Source organism: Ipomoea nil, unplaced genomic scaffold (genome assembly GCF_001879475.1).
Source record: "Ipomoea nil cultivar Tokyo-kokei standard unplaced genomic scaffold, Asagao_1.1 scaffold0202, whole genome shotgun sequence".
Classification (NCBI taxonomy): Eukaryota; Viridiplantae; Streptophyta; class Magnoliopsida; order Solanales; family Convolvulaceae; genus Ipomoea; species Ipomoea nil.
In genome coordinates, this window is record NW_017616630.1 from 2,090,887 (window position 1) to 2,116,174 (window position 25,288).

The window sequence follows — 25,288 nt, forward strand, 5'->3', positions numbered from 1 at the left end:
TTTGAACCCTTAACATAACTCTATAATTATTATCATACACATCTTTTTCTTATTTTTAATTATCGTTTTATTAAAATCATTATATAATTACTTTAATTGTTGATTATATTTTAATTAAATTTTTATGAATGGTAAATCATATGTGTGTGTATATATAGGCACGCCCACACACTAATATATGTGACTGGGTACTAGATTAGTATTATAGATATTTTATTTATTTATTGTAAAAACAAAGTATAAATTATATCAAAATTGTTTACATTATTAATAAAAAATATAAATTTTGTTCATCTCTATAGTTTTTAAATACGATGATTAATATTTACTACTTCAAGGAATTTTGAAATATAATTTGAACTATAATTTGTAATTATTTGCATTTATCAATTTTTTTAATGTTGGGCATAAATTTTCATGCACCGCGCGTACAAAATGCTAGTATTATAACTATTATAATAATTAATAATTTCAACTCCTCAAATCCTCAGACCTCAATTCTAAGTCGTAAGTCCCAACATTTGGTGATTTAATAATTCTTATTTTTCAAATATTAACTATGTAGATAGATGATTCTTTATCTTGCCATCAACAAAACACTTCAAGTGGCACTCCAAGTGAGCTAACTGAACAATCGATCAGACAAAAAAACAAACGTTCAAATAGTGGACTTCTTCCAAAAGTAATTGATTAGTTTGTGAAATTATAATAGTCTAACAACTTATAGCCCTAAGTGGAAAAAGTAAAGGCGATATACTCAAAGTACTCGACCGCCTTGATAGGTTATACACCCGGTCATACTTTGACTGTTGACCTACTCTTACTTTATCTCGAGCGAGGACGAACGGTTCGAGCGTCATCTTTGCTTCCCGACCGACATCCTCCCCGACCGCTATTCTGCCCGAACTCTACCCAGCCGCACGGGACCTCAGCCCCGCGTAATCCTACGTGTCGTCACTAGGTATTGCCGGGAGTTTGATGCGCATAAGGACACCTACACGCCACGTTGTCGCCATGCCGGTAGCCCGGGCCGTGTTCCCCGCTTTTTCGTCTATAAATACTCGCATTTATTACGGCAAGGGCGACTTTTGACCGATTCTAGAACAAGCACCTACTCAGATGCTCCCGACCGCCAACCAGTCGGACGCTGTGCTAGGGCAATTGGTTTAGCTACTAGTCCACGTATATTAGTACTATCATTTTGGCGCTGTCTGTGGGGATTCGACACTAGAAGTCACGTACGACGAGATCAGTCCCGAATCATGTATCCATTCATGTATTACCAAGAGGACGCTGAGGTCAGCTCCTCAGACCGTCAGATGAATCGTGGTTCGCGAGTGGACCTCAACTCTTCACTTGGGCGAGCAGCTACCCTCGACCAACTGCATGTCATTCATCAGGACAATAATTTCCCACTCCTTAATCAGCCTCAATTCCAGAATCCGGGATATCCACCCATGCCGCCCAATCCAGCTTACCGATTTTGGCTCGGTACGCCCGCCTACTATCCCCCGGGGGGTTATGTGCCGCAATTCTATCCAGAGATGTACCCTCCTCCGCCCTTCATGCCCGTATCACCGGCCCAATTCCCCGGTCCAGCGGCCAGCAGAGCACAGGTCGAGCCCGAGCTCCCACGCACCCAGCTCACTCGAGGTTGGGGTCCCAGGGGGCCGAGGGTGGTGAACAAGAACGGTCTCAAGAAGAACCTGAGTTGTCCAGGGAGCCAGGGCAGAGAGTGAGCGCTTTTGGAAGGCTCAGGCCACCTATGCGTCAACGACTCTGACCTCAGGAGGACAACCGGCGATCGGTCGATTCCCCTATGCGGACTGCTAGCCGGGAAGATTCCTCTAATGGCGGTGTATCTCGAGCACCGCGGCGTAGAAGGGCCTGGGAAACTGCGCGGGGGGATGTGCAGATTGACGCTCGGGGATTGTTGGATCAGGTCCGACAAGAGTTCAACCGCTAGCAGCAGGAACATGGTTCAGGCCCGGGGGAAACTACTACACCGTTATTGCGGATGCCATTTACAGCCGAAATCATGGCTCAGTCGTACCCCCACGACTTGCGCATCCCGGGCAGCAAGGAATACGATGGGAAGACAAATCCGGATCGGAGGTTCATGTTAATTCTTACTACGGGAACATGTTAATGATGGGGGTGACAGATGCAGTCATGTGCCGCGCTTTTTATTCTACCTTGACTGGTCGAGCTGCCGAGTGGTTCAAGTCATTAGAGCCCGGGTCGATCACTTGTTTCGCTAGCCTGGCAACCAAGTTCGTTTGGAAGTTTGTGACCTCCAAGACCGTCCGGAAACACTTCATGTATTTGGAGAAGGCGAAACAGTTAGAGGGTTAGTCCTTGAGAGATTTCCTAGCTAAATAGAAGAGCGCGATCGGGGAGGTCGAGCCCATGGATGACCTAATAGCAATACATATGCTACACTCCTCCCTTCGGGCAGGACACCTATACCAAGACTTCATCTTGCACCCTCCTCTGACCTACGAAGAGGCTATACGCAGAGTGGCTGATTATGCGAGTGCAGGGGAAGCGAACGCCGCTAAGCGATCATAGGAAGTGGGCCCTAGTCAAAAACCTTCAGGGCGTTCGGGGGACGGCCGCCAGACCAGCATAGTAGGGGTCGGGGTTGCCAAACGGACTTTACCCCACTAAATCGCTCGGTGGTAGAAGCGTTGCGGTACGCCCAGTCGTGCAATTTGATTCAACTCCCCGAGCCCTTCAAGGACGGGAGGGATAAGTCAAAGTATTGCGCTTATCACCGGTGTAGAGGGCATGATACCGAGGAATGCACGTACTTGAAGCAGGTGCTGGATGACCTGCTGCAATCAGAAAAATTGGATCGATGTGTGGGGAAACAGTCCTTTTGGAAGAGAATTTCGAAGAAATCTGACCACGGAGGGAAGGATAAGGACTCTGAACACAACCCACCCCCGGCTTCGAAGTAGGTCATCCACGTCATCTTTGGAGGAATTGAGGATGGTGCACGATCGGCAGAGCGACTCCCGGTGGGTATCGTGGAGTCGCGAGAGAGCGGGAAAATGCAAAAGATAGAGCCTATCACGTTTACGTTGGAAGATCTCCCAGATGATATGGATTAGGGGGTCGAGGCGCTGGTTGTTACCATCGACATCATGGGGGTCAACGTGCGGAGAGTCACGATCGACACCGGGAGTAGCGTCAACGTACTTTACTTAGACGTCTTTCAGAAACTCAAGCTGGACCCCGCCGAGTTGATGCCGATCGCGACCCCATTGTTAGGATTCACTGGAGATACCATCCACCCGGAGGGAAGGATAAGCTTGCCAGTCGAGATGGGGACCCCTCCAAGAATGATTAAGACGCAGATGGAATTTGTGGTCGTTAATCTGCACTGCGTTCATAATGCAATCTTGGGTCGCCCGGCCATTATGAGGGTCGGAGGGATTATTTCCATGTCGCACTTATGCATGAAGTTTCCCACTCCATAGGGGGTCGGTGTCCTCCGAGGAAGCGTTGCATCCGCTCGAAAATGTTATTCCCAGGCGGTCAATCGAAGAGACACCAGAAGCTCACGGGTGAAAGGTCAATCGAAGAGACACCAGAAGGATGCTCAGGCAGGGTGTAAGGAACAACCCGAGCCTTCCGAGGAAATCGAAGAGGTTCCGCTTCACGGAGATCGACCCAACCAAAAAATCAAGATTGGAAAATCTTCAACCCCGGAACTACGAGCTGAGATTTTATTTATACTTCGTGAGTTTGCAGACATCTTTGCTTGGGGCCCGGAGGATATGCCGGGCATCGACCGGTCAGTCATCTGTCACTGCTTAGCAGTCGACCCATTCGCGAAACCTATAAAGCAGAAGACCGGGCATCTCTCGACGGATCGACGAGAATTTGTACGCGAAGAGGTCAAAAAGATGGCCGCAGTCGGGCATATCCGACCAGTGTTGTACCCGGATTGGGTAGCGAACATAGTGTTAGTTAGTTCCCAAACCACCGGCATGGCGAATGTGCATTGACTTGACTGACTTGAACAAAGCCTACCCATTAGATCCATATCCCTTGCCAAGTATTCACCAGATGGTGGATGAAACGGCAGGGGCCGAATTGATAAGCTTCATGGACGCATTTAAGGGTTACCACCAGGTCATGATGGCTTAGGAAGATGAGAGTAAAACCTCCTTTGTTACTCCCGATGGATTATATTGCTATAGGGTCATGCCCTTTGATCTGAGGAAAGCCGGAACAACCTACCAACGCATGGTCAATACCCTGTTTGAGAAGTTGTTAGCCCAATCCATGGAGGCCTACGTTGATGACATGGTCATGCCCTTTGATCTTAGGAAAGCCGGAACAACCTACCAACGCATGGTCAATACCCTGTTTGAGAAGTTGTTAGCCCAATCCATGGTGGCCTACGTTGATGACATGCTAGTAAAGAGCCGTGATTGAGCGGAGCACAGTCGGGATCTCCGTCAATATTTTGAGATTATGAGAACATACCGATTGCGGTTCAACCCAAATAAATGTACTTTCGTCGTTCAAACTGGCAAGTTTTTAAGATTCATGATGACAAAACGAGGGATTGAGCCCAATCCTGCGAAAGTCAAGGCTATCCTCGACATGCAAGCGCAACCACCGTTCGGGAGGTTCAACAATTAACCAGGCAGTTGGCTGCATTGAGTCGTTTCCTTTCGAAATTAGCAGAGCGAGCCTTACCTTTCTTCAAGGTCTTGAGAAAGGTCCATGGGTTCGTCTGGGATGAGGAGTGCCAGTTAGCCTTTAACGATTTGAAGGAGTATTTGATGTCTCCGATCGTTCTCTCTAAGCCCGAGCCCGAAGAGGACCTCGATGTTTATCTGGCCATATCTGACCGGGCAGTGAGTGCAGTGTTGTGTCGGACGAACAAGGAAGGAACTCAAAGACCGGTATACTACGTCAGGCACGCCTTACAAGCACTTACTCAGAGGCTCCCGACCGCCAACCAGTCGGACACTGTGCTAGGGCGACTAGTTTAGCTACTAGTCCACGTGTATTAGTACTATCACGCCTAAGAGACAACTAAACACTCTAGGCACGCTCGAGTGCCCGACTAACGCCTTCTGCAACATTGTTTGTGCATAACTACTACTTCACAAAGAGAGACATAAATAACGCTTATACTATTATAACCGCTTGTGATTTAAAAGAAAGAAAGAAAAAACATACATATCAAGAAAATGATATTGAATTCATGTGTTTGTCTAACAATGCATTCCGGAGAAATGGGGCATGATAGAATATACCGGTACAAAAAAGAATCATACAAAGTACACTGGTTTAATCACGGGGATATGGGTACTTGCTTAAAGAACTAAAGTCTCACATGAAAGAGTTGGAAATTGTTATGCATCTGAATCAACCTGATCCGCTGATGTGAAGCTGCTAAGGACATATTAACTGCATTTGTAATTTGTTTTGTTGCTGAATGAGAGACCGTTTGTAATTTGTCTTTAGGATACACGCACGCATTGAAAGAAAAGCATCATCATGTGCTAATCAGCCTTTCACAAACAGAATTCAAGTCCGGACCACTCTTGAGGCTGCACCCAATCACAAATAATCAAAGAATCAGCAAAACCATCAATAATCATGCTTCACAACAACAATCAACTGAATTACGGAGTATTAATCTCTTCAAGTTTGATTCAGCTCATTGCCAGATGAATCTTATGTCACTATTATCCCTTTCAAGTATCAAAGAAGAGGGCAGAAACTGTTCCATGTCAGAAAAATGAAACTAAGGAGTTACTGGGACAAGGAGTGCAGTGTCAAAAAGTGATACGGAATCCGTCATACATGTAACTGTTATGTACCTTAACTAGTTGGCCACATGATCGATCATTAGTGCACGTAGTAACAAATTGACACTACCATTTTATGTGCAGCTTATATTGTATAGTCCATACTTCACACCGCATTCATAGGAAGTTCAATCTCATTCATACATACAAAAAAGTCACATTGGGACTGAAAATTCAAACCTGTACAAAAAGCCTCCAGTTGGTGCCAACTTCTTGCAAATCCAATCGGGAACAAGTTTCTCAAGAAGATCTATTTGTCCTTCAATGTTACCTAATTACAGACAACAAATTCAGCAGATTTTAGTAGGGTGTAGGCCACAAATGAGCTAAAAGGAGACAAAGTATCAACAGCTTTTTAGCATACTGTTCTCATCTACGTCACAGTCAGCCATTAAGATCTTGTGAAAAAGTTCCTCTTTTGTGACTGAATCACGGCCAAGAGACTGAAAAATGTTGTGAATTAGGTGTACAAGGTTGGGCAAACCAACATATATTTGCTGGTGCACAGGCAAGCCTCTCTTATCCTTACCAGAAGCGCAACTACTTTTCTCAACCTGTAAGAATGAGCCACATTATCCATTATCAGCAAGTCAAAAAAGTGGATGACGGTCAATATATGCAAACCTAAACCACTGTTTATGGGAATTAAAAAGAAAATAGTCAGCCTGAGATTGAGATAGTGGCAGAATTAAAAACACCTATGAAGTAAAGTTAAGCTACAGCTCGAAAAGTTTTCAATACAAAAACAAAAAAGGATATCAAAGATAGAGACTACAGAGCATAAGACATTTCTGCTCACTGTTTACTAATTTTCTGAAGGATGCTGAGTTAACTTGTGATCATGAATTCAAAATAGCTGATTTCTCCTCTAATATAATTATTTGGAAGAGCCTAAAACATAGAAACTCGAATCAGTGTGAAAATTTTCACTTCTTTCCAAGATGCATTTTTGCCCCATCAGTTCTTTGAGGAGTTAAAGAGCTAGAGTTAAAAATCAAGGAACATAATTTAGAATGAAATTGTAAAACTTATATTGTTAGTCATTCAGAATACACACCCCAACTGCCTGACTGTGATTCTCTTTCATAGCAATGTATATCAGTGCTTTGCAAATGCAAGAACAATCAAAAACAGTACCTAAAGAAAATCCAAGCAAGTGATACTCCATATTAAATCCATGTTCTAAAAGTAAAAAAGCAAAGTGAGGGCTAGGTAATAGGTAACCTCAGGCTCAAATCCTAAAAACAGCCAATCCACTCCATAAAACCCACTAGAAAACAATATAGTTATAAAAAGTACCTCAGAGAGATGTATAGCACTGGTTGTAACACTGCCACTAGCAGATGTACCCTTAATATCCATTTGAGGGAAGATAGAATCTACAGTTTCAGACCAGTCCAAATCATCCATAAGTGACCTTTTCACAGTAAGATTGGACGCCAAAGCACTTTGGCTAATCACTTTCTTGTGCTTGTCCTCAGTAGCAGATAGAGATCTCCTTGGAGTAGACTGTGCAGGTGTTTCAAGTAATAAATTATTATTTTCTGAGGTAAACTTCAAAGGTGTGTCTTCACACGTTTTGGAGCTACCAGCTGGTAGGAGCTGGGTTTGTTGGACAGAGTCTGTGACTATGGGGCTTTTGGGGCATGATCTAGGAGGTGCCATCTCACTTTCAGTTTCTTGGATAGGCCCATCATCAACAAATGAACAAGGGATGGAAGAAACTAAAAGTTGGGTTTTCTTTTCTTTTGGAACAACAGCCTTCTGCGAGAAATGTGAACTTAAAGATGGACTGAGATGGGATGACTCCAATATCTCTGTATCAAGGGGGGATGATAAATTAACAGGCAATGAATATGGTTTTGCAGTGATACTGCTTCCACTAAATGGCTCCGGAAGAATAGCTTCTGGAATGTTGCAGTCCTGGTTAGATGAAAGAAAAAATAGGGCTTTAGCAAAAACCATGAAACCGATCTCTTCTTTGATATACAGCCATCCCAATTAGGTTTGCTGTGCAGAAGTTCTATTTTTCAAAGTGGTACGAGTCTTCCATATGTAGAAAAACAAAGAAAAAACATGTAATGTAAAAAATTACCTCGGGATGTTTACCAAATAAATCAATGAGCTTGGCTTGGAAAACATTGCTGAGATGCATAAAAATTGAATGCTCATGGTGGTCTTCCATAGCATCAAGATGCAACGTAACTTTGATATCAGACTTCATGCAACACGTTTTCTCATCATGCACAAGTATTTTATCAATATGAACAGCTTCAGGAATTATGTACATTATTTGTGCAAGGTGCCCATAGAGAAACTTTCTGGTAAAAGAAAATTAAGAGCCGAAGGATCAGCACAAAATCAAGCCCAAAAGATCACTTAAGTATCCCTTGAGTTTATTCAAGAAAAGATGAATTAGCATCAGTCAAATACTCAAAATCTCAAATCCTGTTTTTATCATCTCATTTTCCAAAGATCATACAAATTAACAGCATTTGCAGCTCCTTAGTAATGATTACATTTTAGTCAGGGTGGTCAATGACTAGTACCTGAAATTACCACTCCTAAAATCCTCTCACAGAACAACTAGCCCACAGACTTTGAAAATGCAAGCATATATCTATCACAGTAATTTGAACATCTACTTTGGGTTAGGTACTTCGAAGCCTAACACGATAAGTAATCATCTTTAAGCAAATACAGATTTCACACTTGAATTAGTTTTATTTGCTTCTTTATTGACAATCTTCCTAACCTGGAACTAGAAGGAATCAAAGGATCTTGCATGTTAAAATATACCCCGTAAATAGAGTTTGAAGAGTGTCCAGTGTCCATGTGTACATAATTAAATAAAACACTTAAGAGCACTCAATATATAAAGCCTCATGAACTTATAAATAGAAGAAGACAGGAAAAACTACTGTGTTTACTTGTGAGAATAATAAAAAAGAAAAAAGTCAGCAGTGCAGCTACCTTCCTGTTAGGACTTCCACCTGACTGGAAATACGTTGAAAAGTAGGTGACTTTTTACGTAATCTAAGCAATCTCAGTGAACAAACCATGCGATCAAATAACTCTGATAAGGCCCTGTAACTGAGTTGATTGAAGAAACACTAATTGAATTCAGTGGTGATTATTCATGTTAAATACAAAATTAAGACTAATTTCTAAATACCATACTTTTGAGGAAGTCCAGCAATGTCCTTTGGGCGTTCAACACGTGACAACTCAGTTGTCTTCTCAGGTGTTGAAGATGCAAAATTTGTCCTTAAGTGTTGACTCTTTGTGATTTCACTCTTCTTTGATGGGATAGGAAAAATAAGGCTATCATCTTTCAAATCTGTAACATCTTGTTCTCTACTTTCAGGCTCTAAGTGCTCCATACCTCAATCAGCAACTGGAAATTTTATAACCTGAAATTTGTTAAGGAAGCAATCAGAAATGCAAGAGAGCAGTTGAAAAGCATATAAAATATAGGCATTATTGACAGCAATTCTTTAAATGAAATTTAAAAGATAATTCTTAATCTTCTTAGGACATAGGACAATATAAATATAAAAAACTTTGAGTAACAATTGTACAGAGTGAAAGGAACCTTACAGATAAACCTCACTCAAATTCACATATAATCAAAAACAAATAAATAAATAAATGACTGGACATTGTGTACTGAACCATGAAATATGCGCTAATCAACTAGGAGGATTGACAATTGCAATTCGGCATATAAATATGAACTATACTGAACGAATCAAGTGAAAACAGTCAAACACAGAAAAGCAATTTACCTGCATCTGACATTGGCTAACGAACCCTGCTACCCTACAAATTAAGCAACTTGGAAGCCATAGGTGATATTGAGGAAGAGAATTACCTCGATTACAGCAATGTCCAAACTCGATAGTGAGTTACAACCAGTATGAGGCCTGAATTCGAAACCCTAGTGTGAGACAAAAAGACGGAGGGAAAGCGCAGTCCCGTTTCAACTTTCAAATTCGTATCGGAAACTCATTTTTAAATTAGAGTGAGTTTATTACTGATTTGGTCCCTTGACTATTAAAAAATTATTGATTTGGTCATCGATTATATTTTTTACCTAAATTAGTCCTCCCACTATTAAAAAGTTAACTAATTTGGTCCTTTGTTCGGACAGCCGTCTAACTGCCGTGAAATTTGAGGCTACTTTCGAAATTTCCCTTCACATGCGCCATGAGTGCGTCATTTATACTTGGTATCCTACTATATAATAAAGCCATAAGATCTTGGCCAATCAAATTGCTGCAAATTCCCGCCCAGTGAAAACGCTGCCGTTTTCTTTATGGCTAATTTGTTGCCTATTTTTTCGAATCAATTTTATTATACATATAAATAATAAATACTAACTGCAACAAATAATTGTGTTTGTATTGGAATTGAAAACTAAAGCTATATTTAGAACCCCTTTTGGAGTCCCAATTCACTTGGAATCTGTTCAGCCGTCGATGACTTAAATGCTACTAACAAAGCATATGGTTATATGTAAAAATCTTCATCGAATACATACATATTAGAGATATATTACATATATAAGCTACGGCTATCCATAAATATATATATGAATTCAAATTTTTTGCAGCTTTCCATATGTGTTGTTTCTTCTTCCCAGATATCATCATAATGCATCTGCAAACGTGCGTAAAGGTGGTTTGATCTCAGCCTTCAAAACTTGGCTCTATAAAAACTTGGTACGACATCTTCATTCTCTACCACCATTCTCATTTTGAAGCTACGTTTGATTCACTTTTCTTTCAAATTTGCTGTTTCTGAAAATCTGCCAATGGCTCCACTCTACATTCTAGGTAAAGACCTGAGGATATCTACATACAAAAAGGCAATAAGATTAAGACTGATTCGAACCTATAATGTACCAGAAGGGAGAAATTCATAAGCAATCAAAAGCCAAGAATGTTTGTTTCATGACAGTGAGGTAATCTATTTTTTTCCAGTACAACTGAAAATCTTAATTACAAAAATGTTAAACCAAACAATTATTTCTGTCTTTTTAGGGCACATATGTTCATGGGAATATTCCAAAAGATTGTGTCGATCAGTTTTCTAAACTGTTGAAAGAAGGCAAGGTTTATGCTATAAAGGATTTTGCAGTAATCTCACACTACTATCAGTACAAAACCACTGATCACACATACATGATTAGATTCACTCATGAAACTCATGTGGAGAGACATAGGCGAAAGGGATTTCCCAACCTCATGTTTCGGATTAAGTCTTTTTCGGACTTAATGTCTGGTAGTGTGTCTGACAAGCATTTGATTGGTATGATTTATATATTTTCTATTATTTCTTTTCTCTATCTTATATTTACTATGTTTTATTTTTCTAATTTATTCTTTTTTAATGGCCTTATTTTCATTATAGATGTCATTGGAATAGTTGTGGAGTTCTACAGTCCTAAACAACTCACCATAGCTGGTTTTCCTTCCAAACTTCTCGATGTTTGAATGTTTGGCTTAGTTACAGTGCTCTTTTAGCTTTGTTTCACTGTATTAATCAAGTAAAACACATAGTATTTAATTAAAACATTCATAATTACTGAACAAAAAAAAAATTAATAGACTTTAGTATATAAAAAACTTATCTGATTTTCTTGATTTTTCACAGGTCAAAATATGTTCTTGATAATCCAATCTGCTGTTTTCCATATTAGCAATTCAACCTTTTTATTTTTTTGGCCCAACTGTGATTTCTGTACAAAAACAATTACTAATCATACTTCACTTATTTATCAAAGTAAAAAAAAAAAATTAAAAAAACATCTTAGCTTAAAAAACATTTTTCATTACTCAATTCAAACACATACTCTATAAAATGCATAATAAAACAAATAATACACATAAGAGTAAGGTTTTCTGATTTTGAGTAATAATTGTATCTGATTACAGCTTAATTTATCTCAATTTTAGGGGATGTCGTATTAAGTGTACAGTGTGGGATCACCATGTGGATACTGTCATCGATTATTTCAAGAACCATGTTGAAGGTCCTTTGATTATTTTGCTGCAACTTTGTCGAGCAAAACAATTGGACAGTAAGTGCAGTATATTTTTTTTTTCATATATACTTTTATTCTTTGTTCTGATTTTAAGTTACCCTTTTCCCATTTTGTAGATGAAGTCAGACTTTCCAGTTCCTACAATGCTACACAAATATGGTTCAATCATGATTGCAAGGAATTTAAGGAGTTCAAAGATAGGTAATGCAACTTCATTTCTTTCACTAATCACCTATCTTAAATAAATTCTTACTAAATTGTAAATCTCTACTTTTATTCAGTTTGAAGGTTGCTCACAGCCCACCAAGAAGCATACAGAGTTTGTCTGTGATGTCTTATGTCAATAGTGCAGAAAATTCTAAGTCTCCAATGGTAGTTACCACTATCAAGGATCTTTATGAAAGAGCAGAGGTACTATTTTACCTAATTTTAGATCTACTCTTTAGTTTAAATCATAACTTAACCATTAACTAAAATTTTTAATCTAACAGGAAGGATACTATTGGGTACCTACAAGGATTGTGTCCGTTGAGAGTACCAGGAATTGGTATTACCATTCCTGTAGATCGGATGGCTGCTTTAAGAAGCTGAACATGGAGGATGGAAGTCTGCAATGTCAAACATGTCGTGCAAAGTGGCAAGAGGGTACCTTAAGATACAACCTGGTTGTTAGGGTAGGTGACAAGACAACTGATGCTCCATTCCTCTTATGGGACAAGGAGGGCTGTGAAATAGCTGGGAAGACTGCCTACGATCTCCGGACCAAATACTCAATGGTAAATAAATTTGCAATCAAATTGAAATTTATATATATATATAATCTATACATATATTTGCTACTTAACTCTTGGTTATTTAAAAACATTTTTCCAGGATGGCTCTCCACTACCAACTGGTATGGAAGAGGTTCGTAACAAAGCAATGGTTTTTAAGGTTTCTGCTAAAGCCGATCATTTCAAGAACCGAGCCATGCCTATACCAGTTGTCGGGATAACCTATGATGCCGAATTAGTTCACCATTACTGTCCATCTTTGGTTGATGATCAGGACCACCTATCCATCATGCTTGATGAAGATGACCAAGATGGACAGTCTGAAGTAAGCATTAAACTAATGGTCTTACATTGAACCAAAACAACATTGACTTAAGTATACTTATTTCTTAAACAGGAATCTGAATCTGGAGATGAGGCCAGTAGCCCAAATGTGACTCAAACTAAGAAGCAAAGGACTGCTGAAAATAATCAAGCACTGGAAGTAGCAGAAACTAAAAGAAACCTGATTGATCAATTCTCCTCAACTAAAGATGTTAAGAAATCAAAGCCTGTTGTCGTCAAACTGGAGAAGAATTGAAAGTGAAAGACCTTAATTGCTAACTCTCTGTTTTAAGGGTTTAATGATGGACAATTTTCACTGCATAGTGGTTTAGTTGTATGGATTTGATGTATTTTCTAAACCTATTTTGATAATATGTACTGTGAAGTACATATTATATGTTTTGGATCATTTTAGAACCTAATCATTTGCTTTAAATTTTATGTTTTAAAAATAGTTTAGCTGCTCTTTGTTATTGTTATTTGTGTATTGCCTAACATTTTGCAGGTAAGAAAACACAGATGTCAAGCAGATTTCATGCAAAAGTACAAGATCAAGCAGTCCACAAATCATCTTTCAGTTGTCTATCCATCAGATTAGCATGAGATTTAGATATAGTAATTAAATATGCTAGATCCATACAGTAATGTACTTTGTTGACAATTGTATTACCTCAACTATCACTTTGTACATCACAGACTGTTAGTAGAAATAACATATTATATCTTATAATTATTCAAAGGCTTTCGGTTGTGAATAATGCTACAAATTATAAACAGTTTGCCACTACATTTGGTCATTTTGATCTTTATATTTTTTGAAACTTAGACACTAATCAAATGTACTCACAAATAAAACAATTGCATATATGTATTTTAATACATATTAATTATTAAACTATAAAATACTTTGCTACAAGAAGAAGTAAATCATTTTTTTGTGTTTGGAGCTGGCAACTAAATGAAGTCCTTTACATTTGTAGTCAAATCAAGATTGTAACTGTATATAACAAGTTTACAAAGAAACAAAAACAACAATTTTGAAAGTACAGATTAATTTTTCCCCAATGCCCCATTTCCTAGAGAGAAAGCTATAACTCTACTAGCTAGCTGGCTGCTCCTAAGGCTAGGCTTCCTGGAATTTCTTCCAAGAATCACAGATTTCTTTACTTCTCCCACAATAATTCCAACTGAAAAAAATTTAAGCAGCTACCTCTTTTTGAAAAGGACAAAGTCTTTATTTTCAACACCTTTATTTTGTAATGGCTTTTTTTTTCAGCATAGGATACTGAATCTGTTTAAGATTCCAGCAGTCCATGTCTGGAAACATTTAAAAAGTTTACAACTGATTAGACACATCAACAAATTGAACCCGGTTCTACAATGTGATGTATTTTTGATCAATTATCACCCAATAGTATGTTGAAGAAGGCTAAGGCTGTGGTATTAAACAAAAAAAGTTGTAGACATTTCTTTTAAATTTTTTTGTAATGTTATTCACTTTACCATTACAAATCTGTCTTTTACAGCTTTACACACCAACTAATGAGTTTTTTTTGAATCAATTCACTATACTCACTATTTATTTCGGTCCTTTTCCTGTACTTTAAAGCTAGATAATTTGAAAGATATGCTGTTAATATATCATTCTGTACTCACTCCTTAGATGCTTACAAAAACTATAACCTAGAATGTTTGGCTTTTAAAGAAAAGATTAAAGAAAATAATAGAACACACTGTTCAATCTCAAGTATTTTCAAATTCATTCACATATGTTTCAAAATATATAATATTACATTTGAAAATGGAAATTTCCAGTAAACGGCAATCGGACAGTATTACAAAAACAGGTACAATCATGACTTCCCTGGTCTTCTTCAATCTTTCTTTCATCTCTTCTGATTCAGTCCTCATTCCAAATCACTAATATTAAACTACAAATTCTACAACATCTTAAGTAATTTCATAAGTGGCATCAGAAAGTAATATCATCATTTGCCAGTTTCTCAAAAAATCATGTTAGAATTGAACTACAATAAAAAAAAAAATGAATAACATAGTTCATTTGCGATAAAGCCAAAATCCTAACATATAAATAAAAACAAACAGATTTACAAATGTAGTCAATTAGATGGCAGTTGTAATCAATTTTGAAATCCACAAAATAGACATATACAAATGTAAAATTGAATAACTGATGGACTATGGCTTTTATACTTCCCAATTACAGTAATCATTAGTTTTAACCAAATCCCAATGCTTTGTAATTATACTTTGAAATTAGACATTCTCAGATTCAAATTGATGAGATCACTGGACAAATTTAACATTCACCTAAAATCACCACTTACACAAACACACTATCCAAACATACTCAGTCTAAAACAATGCGGAAATTAACTTCATCAATAATCATCGGCGCAAAAAGGAAGAACACACTATCTAACCAAGGTACTTTAAATAAAATTTCAAACCTGTATTACTTTCATACTCTTATTTGTATTACATCATTGCTTTTGGTGGGAGATTTAGAATCTGCATGCTACTCCATCTTGCTTATATAATTAGATCTATAAGTACAACCTGTTTAATCACAATTAGAGAACAGTTTATTTAGTTCAATGGTAAAAATTAGTATTAGCATAATAATAATAATGAAATTAATAGAATGATTTCGAAATCTTGCAGTTAAGAAACGTTGTAACAGTATTTGATTATAAACTAAGAACTATCATAATGTTTATGCAAATGATAACGTGATATTTATACTCATATAGACAAATAATATATTAAGAACAAAAAAAAAAATCGGCAAAATGTACTTATCTTAAGAAAGGCTGTTTTTTCCTTATCTTTGGCATGTGAGGACGCCGTTACTTCTGACAGAATTAAACCCAGTTTAGGCTTAGATTTCCATAAACATAAGAACTCCTTCGACGGAATTTCTACCGCTTTAGGGTTTCAATTTTTGGCTTTTTTCATATGTTTTCTGGGTTTCGAATAACAAGCTAGAAGTAATCAACAAAACTAGCAAGGATATCGGAACTAATTTGGCGAACAATATCTCGGTTTAGGGTTTCGATTAGTCCGATAAAACTTACACGATCAAAGCTTTTCGTGTATAGAGCTTTGAAAATGGGGATTTAGTGAGCTTAAGGTCCCTCATGGCTTCGATTTCCATATCCGGTCGTCGCGATTAGGCAATCGAAACCAAAACGCGAAGAAGACGGATGTTGGATCGGAGACCACAGAGCGAGGATGAGAGGGGATGAGGGAGAGTATGTTTGGGGAGTCGGTCGGCTGGGGTGGGTTTTGATGGGTGGGCCGTAGGGAGTTATGGGCTGGGTAGAGGGTTTAGTAAATGGGTATATAGTAGGATTTTAGTGTAATTATTTTAAGACTATTATTATTATTATTATTATTATTATTATTTAGACTATTGTTATATTGTTATTATTATATAGTAGGATTATATTATATAGTAGGATTTGTTATTATTAGTGTTAGTAGGATTTATTATATACTCGGTTTATTTTATTTAATATTATTTATTATATACTCTATTAATATTATTTATTACTGTCAGTATAGATTCTCTTTTTAAATAAATGAATGATCTTGAAAAAATGTAAATTAAAAGTATAACTTAGTGACATTAATAGTATGTAAAATTGAACATGTATTTAATTTTTTATATTAATATTTAAATTGTTTTATAATTATAAATATGGTTTATATTTTTGTTATATTTGTTTAAAGTAATACATACATTCATATACTTTTGTTTCAATAAGTGGCGTATAAATAATTATATTATTATAAATTGTTTAATTGGTTACAATTTCTGTATTTTTTTTTTTTTACAGAAAATGATTCGCCGGAAAATGTAACATTGAACACACCCACAACGCCCGTGTTGCCTGGTAAAATGATTTCTCTCGAATTTTTGTGTTTGTGTAATTGTTTTCACATATATCAATTTTTATTAACATCGACCAAATTTATATCGTTTTTATGGTAGGTTGTATTTTTTTTTTTTTAGATTCAACTTATTGGTTCTTTAAATTATTACAATCTTTTTGTAGACTATTCAATCCCAGTACAGTCTACAAGCTTTAGATCTCAACTTACATGCATTAATTCAGCAACTCAAAATAAGAAGCGTGTAATTCAGGGACATCGTAATGGGCTTCCACCGCAAAATCTCAACTCTAGCAATGGTATGAGCAATTCTAATTCTAAAACGATATAATCTTTTTTGTACTTTTTTAACTTTTTATTTTTGGTTGACTTTCCGTTAGTAATTCTTACCAACAATCATTTCTTTTCAAGTCAAAGTTATACACTTTTAAAATGCATTCATGGTCTTGGTTAACTGTGTATAGTATATTAAATATTTTATATTATATCTCTCTAATATAAGTTATTCTAATAGCTTTGTTGTTTTTATTTTTCATAATAGTTTGCCAAAATTATATTGAACCAAGTACATCGCGATCAACCGTCGTGGAAGTTACACGGCTGGAAGACAAAGAAATTCGAAGGCCTTTAGCAAATTTGACAAATGGTAAATTATATAAAACAATTCAATTCTTTATTATAATTGGAATACAATCAGTTACATTTTGATAATGGAATAATTGAATATTCGTATTTATTTGCATCTTTTAGTTAGTACACCACAGTCATGCGTTGTGGATCAATGCGGGTTGTCGCAAAATATGGAAATGCAACGTCGATTGATTGCAGATTTTGATAACGCGGTCCATGATACTACCTCAAAGTTGACAATTCGTACTGGTGGGTAATATACTATTAATTAGATAAAATATTTGAGTTTCATACTAACACTTACTTTTGGTCTATAGATTATTACGGTGATGTTGGTGATCAAATGTATTCCTGTCAGCACTGTGGAGCTATGTTTTGGTTAGAGGAGCGCGTTAATAAATCAGCCGGTGTTCGGAATCCAAAATATTCACTATGTTGCAGTCATGGAAAGATCAAGTTGGCACCTATATATTGTCCACCTCCTGCAATAGTGCAATTGTTCTTTAACCAAGATCAAAAGAGTTCACATTTCTTGAAAAATATTCGGTCCTTTAACAATATGTTTTGCTTTACTTCCATGGGTGGCAAAATTGACAGAGCAATTAACAATGGTAGTGCACCACCAGTCTTTAGACTACATGGTCAAAATTTTCACTTAATGGGCAGCTTGCTACCAGTACCTGGAGATCGTCCAAAGTTTGCTCAATTGTATATTTATGATACTGAGAATGAGATCAACAATCGTCTAAGTGCACTTGGGTAAGTTACGATCAGACATACATTACTTTAAATGATCATGAGCATGTATTTGCATCAATTCAACTAAATTTATTGATTTTGTTTTTTGTAAACAGGGATGATGATTCTACGACTACATTGCATTGTGAAATTGTTAAAGACATTAAGGATGCATTAGATGAGAATAATGTTTTGGTCAAGAGTTTTCGCATGGCCAAAATGGAGATGGAAAGTAATCCTAGAAGAGATATTAAAATAAAACTCATCGGAAGGAGGAACAAAGATGCAAGGACATATAACTTGCCACAGGTTGGAGAAGTGGCTGCTCTGATTGTTGGTGATTTAGATCCAACAATGGGGGAAAGAGATATTTTGGTGGAATCTAAAGCTGGTCATTTTCAGAGAATAACTGAATTACATCCATCTTATCTACCATTGCAATACCCATTACTCTTTCCTTATGGTGAAGACGGTTACAGAGAAGACATACAGTTTAACAATGTTGCAGGTCAGAGTTCGAATGCAAGAAGTAAACTTAGTCCCAGGGAGTATTTTTCATTCCGTTTGCAAGATAGGTTCAACGAAATGTCAACATTGCTTTATTCTAGAAGGTTGTTTCAGCAATATTTGGTAGATGCTTATACCATGATAGAATCCGGACGCTTGGTTTATATTAGGACTCATCAAACGTCACTGCAATGTGAATCATATAAATGTTTGACAGATGCGTTAACACGTGGTGAAGTAGATCCTACAGCCCAAGGAAAGCGTATCATTTTGCCATCGAGTTTTACAGGAGGAGCAAGATATATGGTGCAGAATTATCAAGATGCAATGGCAATTTGTAGATGGATTGGTTATCCAAGTCTATTTATTACATTCACATGTAATCCCAAGTGGCCTGAGATTGAAAGGTTTTTACAACCAAGGAATCTCAAATCTGAAGATAGACCAGATATTATTTGCCGTGTGTTTAAAATGAAATTAAACGCACTGATAAAAGAGATCCAGAAAGAAAACATTTTTGGAGTTGTTGATGCAGGTACTTTGTTCTATTTAATTACAAAATTTTGTTTGTTAACCATATTAAGCATATTTGAATTATAAGTTTTCTATGTTTCAATCTGCAGTAATTTACACAATTGAATTTCAAAAAAGGGGATTGCCACATGCTCACATTTTGATATTCTTGGCAAAGAGCAACTCTTATCCTACTGCAAAAGACATTGATATGATAATATCTGCTGAGATCCCAAGTGAATTGTGCGATCCAGAATATTACAAAGCTGTGGAAGAATTTATGATGCATGGTCCATGTGGTGCAGCGAGGAAGAATTCACCTTGCATGGTCAATGGTAAGTGCTCTAAATTCTACCCCAAAAAATTTGTTGAAAGCTCTACAGTGGATTTTGATGGATATCCGATATATCGCCGTAGAGATAATGGTCGTACAATAAGGAAAAATGGAATTGCCCTTGATAGTAGATATGTAGTTCCACACAATAGACATTTGCTGATGAAGTACAAAGCTCATATTAATGTCGAGTGGTGCAACCAATCTAGATCAATAAAGTACTTATTCAAGTACGTCAACAAGGGTAATGACAGGGTCACAGCTGAATTTTACAATAGTGCGGTGGAAGAATCTACGGGAAAGGTTATAGATGAAATCAAGATGTACTATGACTGTAGATATATTTCGCCCTGTGAGGCTGCTTGGAGGATATTTGCATTTGACATACAATTTAGGAATCCATCTGTTGAGCGTTTGAGTTTCCATCTTCCAAATGAGCATTCAGTAATATTTCACGATGATGATTTGGTGGATGATGTTGTAAATCGGCCAACGGTAGCACAAAGCATGTTCACTGCATGGCTAGAGGCGAATAAAAGTTATGCAGAGGCGCGGCAGTTGACATATTCACAGATGCCCACTAAATTTGTTTGGAAAAAAGATAAAAGGGAATGGCATCCAAGGCAGAGGAATTGGGCAATTGGTCGAATCTTTTATGTGCCCCCAAATAGTGGTGAAATCTTTTATTTGAGATGATTACTTAACATTGTTCGAGGACCAACGTCATTTGATGATATTAAAAAAGTGGATGGCGTACAATATAATTCATTTAGAGATGCATGTTATGCACGTGGTTTAATTGAAGATGATAAAGAGTATGTCGATGCAATCAGTGAGGCAGCAGTTTGGTCTTCGGCACATTCCTTAAGAAAATTGTTTGTTACACTATTGACATCGAATGCAATGTCAAAGCCAGAAGATGTGTGGGAGGTGGTCTGGCATTACTTATCAGATGATGCTGAATTTACGTGTAGAAGAAACATCTCAACTTCAGGTAATAATTAATTATTATCTCATATGTACGTATCCATTTTTTGTCTATAATATCTTACAATTTTGTTTTTATTTTTAGATCTAATTCTCAATGATTCTCAAAAAAAGAATTATGCATTGTTTGAAATGGAGAAGTTGTTGAATGCTTGGAACAAATCTCTAGCAGACTATCCACCGATGCCAATGCCAGATCAAAACGGTGATTTGTTTCAGGGAAATAGGTTGTTGTTCGAGGAAATGTCATATGATCGGGAAGCTCTAAGGCATGAACATGATTCTTTGGTTCAGAAACTAACTGAGGAACAGTTACTCATCTATAATAAGGTGGTTGCAGACGTCCAGTCAGAGATGGGTGGCATGTACTTTGTGTATGGTTATGGTGGTACAGGCAAAACCTTTTTGTGGAAGACACTTTCAGCAGCTCTAAGGTCCAAAGGTGAAGTTGTATTAAATGTTGCGTCAAGCGGTATAGCTTCATTACTTCTGCCTGGTGGACGGACTGCACACTCTAGATTTGCTATACCAATTTCTGTTAATGAAGATTCCACTTGCAACATTAAGCAGGGAAGTGCACTGGCTGAATTGATCATCAAAGCCAAACTTATTATTTGGGATGAAGCACCGATGATGCACAAACATTGTTTTGAAGCATTAGACAGGACAATGAGAGATTTAATGCGTTTCACAAATCCTAGGAGCTCAACGATGACCTTTGGAGGTAAAACAGTTGTTTTGGGGGGAGACTTTAGACAAATTCTTCCAGTTATTCCAAAAGGTACTAGACAAGATATAGTACAAGCCAGTATTAATTCTTCTTACTTGTGGAATAATTGTGAAGTTCTTCGTTTAACGAAGAATTTAAGATTGCGAAGTATTAGTGATGAAGAGGAGGTTGAGAAGTTAGGTTGTTTTGCCAAGTGGATTGCAGATGTAGGTGATGGAAATGTTGGGGAAGACAATGGTGTTGATTGCAATATAATGATTCCTTCATCCTTTGTATTGGAAAATGAGGGCGATCCCATTAGACAAATTGTTAACAGCACATTTCCAGATTACCGTTCTGGAAACATGGATGCAAGACAACTCGAGAGTAGAGCTATTCTGGCTCCAACATTAGATGTTGTAGACGAAGTGAATGAATACATGAACGGTCTGAATCAAGCCTCATCAATAACATATTTGAGTTGTGATTCTCTTTGCAAGTCAGAGGCAAATGTTGATATGCAATCTGAGGTACACACAACAGAATTTTTAAATAGTTTGAGATGCTCAGGAGTCCCCAACCATTGTTTAACTTTGAAAGTTGGTACTCCAATTATGCTGCTGAGAAATATAGATCACTCACTGGGACTTTGCAATGGTACAAGGTTAGTAGTCACACAACTGGGAAATCATGTTATTGAGGCACAAATCCTATGTGGCAACAACGCAGGTACAAATGTGTTGATACCAAGGCTATCTTTGACTCCTTCAGACCCAAGACTTCCATTTAAGTTTCAAAGAAAGCAGTTTCCAATTATGTTGTCATATGCAATGACAATCAACAAAAGTCAAGGTCAAACGCTTTCACAGGTTGGTTTGTTACTCAAAAAACCAGTTTTCAACCATGGCCAGTTATATGTAGCAGTTTCTAGGGTGAGTAATCCTGACGGTCTTAAGGTGTTAATTTGTGGGGAATCTAGAGGCCTTTTAAACAAAACTCAAAATGTAGTTTACAAAGAAATCTTTAATAATGTGTAATTTTTTTATGCTTATGGAACGCCAATATAATATATTTTGTCTTTTTATTATGTCTACAACTTTATTCGTACTATATATATATATACAATATACCAAGCTTTTATATATTACATTATAATATCATGGCCGTGCATCGCACGGGTGCAATACTAGTTAACATAATAACCCTAGATTGTCATTTATCTATATGCATCCAAGCGAGAAATTCTCTTCACGATTTGTTTCAACAAGATCAGTTTGAAGCTATGCAAGGTAGATATGCTAACAACGATGGGCGATCGGAGGTTCAGAGAAGACAACTCCATCGCTGCATGTGACATTTTCGAAAGCGGAAAATCAGAGTGAGATCAATGAACCTCAAAAAGATGGAAGGTGTTGGTGTTCTGAAGCCGGTTATGGAAAGGGACTTCAAAATCTGAGGAGAGCAACAAATTTGATCCAACAAGTAAGGGGAAAGGTCTGGTTGAAGCTCAATCAGACAAAAAGGCAACAGAAATCAGGGTCACTGCAGCTGTTTGTGGAAATGCCCCTGTGAATACTGGGAATAAAGGGATATAGCAGGGTCAGAAAATTGGAGTGTGAAACTGAAATTAAAGTGCAGCTGTATTAATTTTATTTCTTTTTCTTTTTGTATCAATGGTAGTGTTTGTTAGTAATTTGAAGCCTAGTAGTGATGGGTTTGGACAACTTATTTTAGCTTAGAGTGGTTGAAACTGAAAATGTAGAACTTGATTTATTGAAACGAAAGGTCAGTTTGGCCTAACTGGAATGAATGCTCAATTTGACCCTTTTAATATGGATTAGTCTTTACTGTGTGGATTAAAGTTTCAGTATGTGGTGATTTTTCTATGAATATGTGCCTCATGTTTACTTTGTGGATTTAACTTACATTATATTATGAGTTTCAATTCCTTTTTTAAGAAATGAAATAGATTGTAGATGTGTATTTCAATTGGTATCTATTTGAGACTTCACTGGAATTTCTGTTGAAAGTTCAATAGCTGGCCAAATTAATGACAGCTGAGATTATTAGGCAAAATAAGCACAAAGTTGGTGAACCATAACTAAAAACAAAGCAATTGTCATAGGCACACACTCTTTGCTAAAACTGGTGACAAAGTGGTTGCTAAAACTGTCAACATTAAAGACAAATCTTTCACCCATACACATTGGCGAAATAAGTTTCCAAAACAAATTGTCATCCATACATCATAGCATAAATCCATACTAAACAGACAACCTAATCTATATTGGATGGAGGAGCAGATTCAACAACTTGTTTGCCTTTGGTTCCATCAGCTATGATTTTTCTTCGTTTTGGAGGTTGGCCAAAACTTATCTTCACTCCATGGGTATTAATTGACATTCCCCCCTCACTTTGTATTCCATGCAGTCCTACATTACATTTGAACACAAACAACATGTGTTGGAAATAACATAATCAACAAGTTTGTAAACAAATACATGAATCGCAATTACAAATAAAACACTTACCTGTCATTTGGGAATTGACATCATCAAATGTTTGAATATTGTCTCCAACACTTAATAAAGGATCAACTACAATATACGAGTTTCAAAAGTTAAACAAGGATCAACTACAAATTAGGATTTTCAAAAATCAATAAAGGATGAAAGGTTACCTTGTTTATCTTCTGGAACTATATGGCTAGCATATGGGAGTCCTCATTTGCTGCTGCCACATTCAATGGGAATTCAACTTCTGGCCTTCTGATGCTGCCAAATTCACTGGAAACTCACCCTCTGCTGCTGCCACATTCACTTGAACTTCAGCCGGTGCTGCTGCTCTATTTCTTCTCTGCTTGGTTAAAACAAAATAAGTAAATTGATTTAAATGGTGATGCTGTCCTAATTACTTCAAAAAGATTAAAAAAAACATTTACCTGAGGATATCTCCTACTGTTATACCCATTGATTTCCAGTCCAGAGTGGTCCCAACATTTGCATCACCTGTATACTCAACTTCTGGATCTGTATATTTCAAGAACTTCTGATCATCAACTTGCTCTATTTCACAATCACTTCCTTCAAAATTCTCTAACTTATCTTCTACACTGTTATTTTCTTCCTCTGCACTTTCATCTTCTCCAGTAGCACTCTCATCTTCTCCATCCACCCTAACAATAACCCAAATCTCTAGTACCTTAGGTCTCACAATAGAATTGACCAAGTTCCAAGCCTCCAAATCTAATACTAACTCAGTCAATCCATTATCACTCTGACTAAAACACCTACATTCATCTTTCTTATATCCCAATTGTTCAACTTTTTCCCATAAAGTCATTATCCCCCACTCATCATAGTCCATGTAAGAAAGGAAACAAAAGGAAACAAAAGGAAACATGTGTTTAAAACTACTCACTGTTTTGTTTTGTTTTGTTTTGTTTTTTTTTTTTTTTTCTGCAAACTAAAGCTACTGAAGACACCAATTTGAACTACAATACAATTTCTTCTTAATACCTAATACCCAATACCCATTACCGAATACAGTTTATAATTGTTTTACAATACACCTACTCACTATTTTAAGCAATACAAGCAATACATATGAACTGCAATACAATTTCAAAAAAAATAAGCAATCCAAAGTGGTCCCAATACCCATTACTCAATAATATGAACATTACAACCAATTTATACATAATGAACTGCATTTAGACTTACCTTGCATCTTCTAAGCGAACAGTAACTGGTGCCTCCAGAGCCGATCGGAGAGTTTCTGGTGCCTCCAGAGCTGATCATAGAGTTTCTGGTGCCTTTGGAGTCAGTCGAACTAGCCTGGGCTTTCGCGGTGATATTGCGGACCAATTGAGGTGATATTGCGAACCAATCTCTTCACGCAGCAGGTCTCTCTCGCACCAACTATCGAACTTAGGGATTTCGCGACATTAGGAATTAGGAATTTCGC

General features: G+C 37.2%; 6 protein-coding genes across 8 annotated transcripts; 4 read left to right on the top strand and 2 right to left on the bottom strand.

The window, feature by feature from the left end:
- Window positions 1-3,149: 3,149 nt before the first annotated feature.
- Window positions 3,150-4,449, top strand: LOC109190521. Its single transcript, XM_019341017.1, has 3 exons — window positions 3,150-3,392; window positions 3,486-3,802; window positions 4,212-4,449. The coding sequence occupies exons 1-3, from the start codon at window positions 3,150-3,152 to the stop codon at window positions 4,447-4,449; spliced, it is 798 nt and encodes a 265-aa protein (XP_019196562.1).
- A 729-nt stretch (window positions 4,450-5,178) lies between these two features.
- Window positions 5,179-9,832, bottom strand: LOC109189505 (CDT1-like protein a, chloroplastic). 2 transcript variants are annotated; one of them, XM_019340127.1, is made up of 8 exons: window positions 9,715-9,832; window positions 9,021-9,237; window positions 8,814-8,933; window positions 7,936-8,161; window positions 7,140-7,763; window positions 6,205-6,394; window positions 6,021-6,111; window positions 5,179-5,579 (listed from the first exon to the last, which is right to left on the bottom strand). In XM_019340127.1, the coding sequence occupies exons 2-8, from the start codon at window positions 9,221-9,223 to the stop codon at window positions 5,525-5,527; spliced, it is 1,509 nt and encodes a 502-aa protein (XP_019195672.1). In that variant the 5' UTR covers window positions 9,224-9,237; window positions 9,715-9,832; the 3' UTR covers window positions 5,179-5,524. The 2 variants fall into 2 exon arrangements, with proteins under 2 accessions (XP_019195672.1, XP_019195667.1); XM_019340122.1 differs by having other exon boundaries at window positions 9,021-9,252; window positions 9,713-9,832.
- Window positions 9,833-10,656: 824 nt separating this feature from the next.
- LOC109190530 lies at window positions 10,657-11,338 on the top strand. The gene is made up of 3 exons (XM_019341029.1): window positions 10,657-10,710; window positions 10,886-11,153; window positions 11,256-11,338. Exons 1-3 carry the CDS (start codon window positions 10,657-10,659, stop codon window positions 11,336-11,338), a joined length of 405 nt encoding a protein of 134 aa, XP_019196574.1.
- A 1,144-nt stretch (window positions 11,339-12,482) lies between these two features.
- Window positions 12,483-14,023, top strand: LOC109190538. Its single transcript, XM_019341039.1, has 3 exons — window positions 12,483-12,665; window positions 12,763-12,987; window positions 13,060-14,023. The coding sequence occupies exons 1-3, from the start codon at window positions 12,483-12,485 to the stop codon at window positions 13,240-13,242; spliced, it is 591 nt and encodes a 196-aa protein (XP_019196584.1). The 3' UTR covers window positions 13,243-14,023.
- Window positions 14,024-15,370: 1,347 nt separating this feature from the next.
- LOC109190546 lies at window positions 15,371-22,359 on the top strand. The gene is made up of 10 exons (XM_019341052.1): window positions 15,371-15,434; window positions 17,069-17,203; window positions 17,446-17,550; window positions 17,655-17,783; window positions 17,852-18,230; window positions 18,389-19,314; window positions 19,403-20,164; window positions 20,342-20,620; window positions 20,699-21,662; window positions 21,795-22,359. Exons 1-10 carry the CDS (start codon window positions 15,371-15,373, stop codon window positions 22,357-22,359), a joined length of 4,308 nt encoding a protein of 1,435 aa, XP_019196597.1.
- A 1,057-nt stretch (window positions 22,360-23,416) lies between these two features.
- LOC109190477 lies at window positions 23,417-25,288 on the bottom strand. 2 transcript variants are annotated; one of them, XR_002055720.1, is made up of 5 exons: window positions 25,045-25,288; window positions 24,264-24,351; window positions 24,003-24,178; window positions 23,854-23,919; window positions 23,422-23,754 (listed from the first exon to the last, which is right to left on the bottom strand). XR_002055720.1 is itself a non-coding variant. In XM_019340964.1 (4 exons), exons 1-2 carry the CDS (start codon window positions 24,686-24,688, stop codon window positions 24,139-24,141), a joined length of 465 nt encoding a protein of 154 aa, XP_019196509.1. In that variant the 5' UTR covers window positions 24,689-24,705; the 3' UTR covers window positions 23,417-23,754; window positions 23,854-23,919; window positions 24,003-24,138. The 2 variants fall into 2 exon arrangements, 1 of the variants encoding a protein (XP_019196509.1); XM_019340964.1 differs by lacking the exon at window positions 25,045-25,288 and having other exon boundaries at window positions 23,417-23,754; window positions 24,264-24,705.

Coding starts and splice junctions, on each gene's coding strand:
- LOC109190521 (XM_019341017.1), top strand. CDS start 3,150: ATGGGGGTCAACGTGCGGAGAGTCACGATCGACACCGGGAGTAGCGTC. Junction 3,393..3,485: donor TGGTCGTTAATCTGCACTGC/GTTCATAATGCA, acceptor CCCACTCCATAG/GGGGTCGGTGTCCTCCGAGG. Junction 3,803..4,211: donor GATATGCCGGGCATCGACCG/GTCAGTCATCTG, acceptor ATATTGCTATAG/GGTCATGCCCTTTGATCTGA.
- LOC109189505 (XM_019340127.1), bottom strand. CDS start 9,223: ATGGAGCACTTAGAGCCTGAAAGTAGAGAACAAGATGTTACAGATTTG. Junction 7,764..7,935: donor TATTTGGTAAACATCCCGAG/GTAATTTTTTAC, acceptor TCATCTAACCAG/GACTGCAACATTCCAGAAGC. Junction 6,395..7,139: donor GTGCTATACATCTCTCTGAG/GTACTTTTTATA, acceptor TCATTCTTACAG/GTTGAGAAAAGTAGTTGCGC.
- LOC109190530 (XM_019341029.1), top strand. CDS start 10,657: ATGGCTCCACTCTACATTCTAGGTAAAGACCTGAGGATATCTACATAC. Junction 10,711..10,885: donor GGATATCTACATACAAAAAG/GCAATAAGATTA, acceptor CTGTCTTTTTAG/GGCACATATGTTCATGGGAA. Junction 11,154..11,255: donor GTCTGACAAGCATTTGATTG/GTATGATTTATA, acceptor TTTTCATTATAG/ATGTCATTGGAATAGTTGTG.
- LOC109190538 (XM_019341039.1), top strand. CDS start 12,483: ATGGAGGATGGAAGTCTGCAATGTCAAACATGTCGTGCAAAGTGGCAA. Junction 12,666..12,762: donor TCCGGACCAAATACTCAATG/GTAAATAAATTT, acceptor ACATTTTTCCAG/GATGGCTCTCCACTACCAAC. Junction 12,988..13,059: donor ACCAAGATGGACAGTCTGAA/GTAAGCATTAAA, acceptor TTTCTTAAACAG/GAATCTGAATCTGGAGATGA.
- LOC109190546 (XM_019341052.1), top strand. CDS start 15,371: ATGCGGAAATTAACTTCATCAATAATCATCGGCGCAAAAAGGAAGAAC. Junction 17,784..17,851: donor AAAGTTGACAATTCGTACTG/GTGGGTAATATA, acceptor TTTGGTCTATAG/ATTATTACGGTGATGTTGGT. Junction 19,315..19,402: donor TTTTGGAGTTGTTGATGCAG/GTACTTTGTTCT, acceptor TTCAATCTGCAG/TAATTTACACAATTGAATTT.
- LOC109190477 (XM_019340964.1), bottom strand. CDS start 24,688: ATGGACTATGATGAGTGGGGGATAATGACTTTATGGGAAAAAGTTGAA. Junction 24,179..24,263: donor ACAGTAGGAGATATCCTCAG/GTAAATGTTTTT, acceptor TTAACCAAGCAG/AGAAGAAATAGAGCAGCAGC.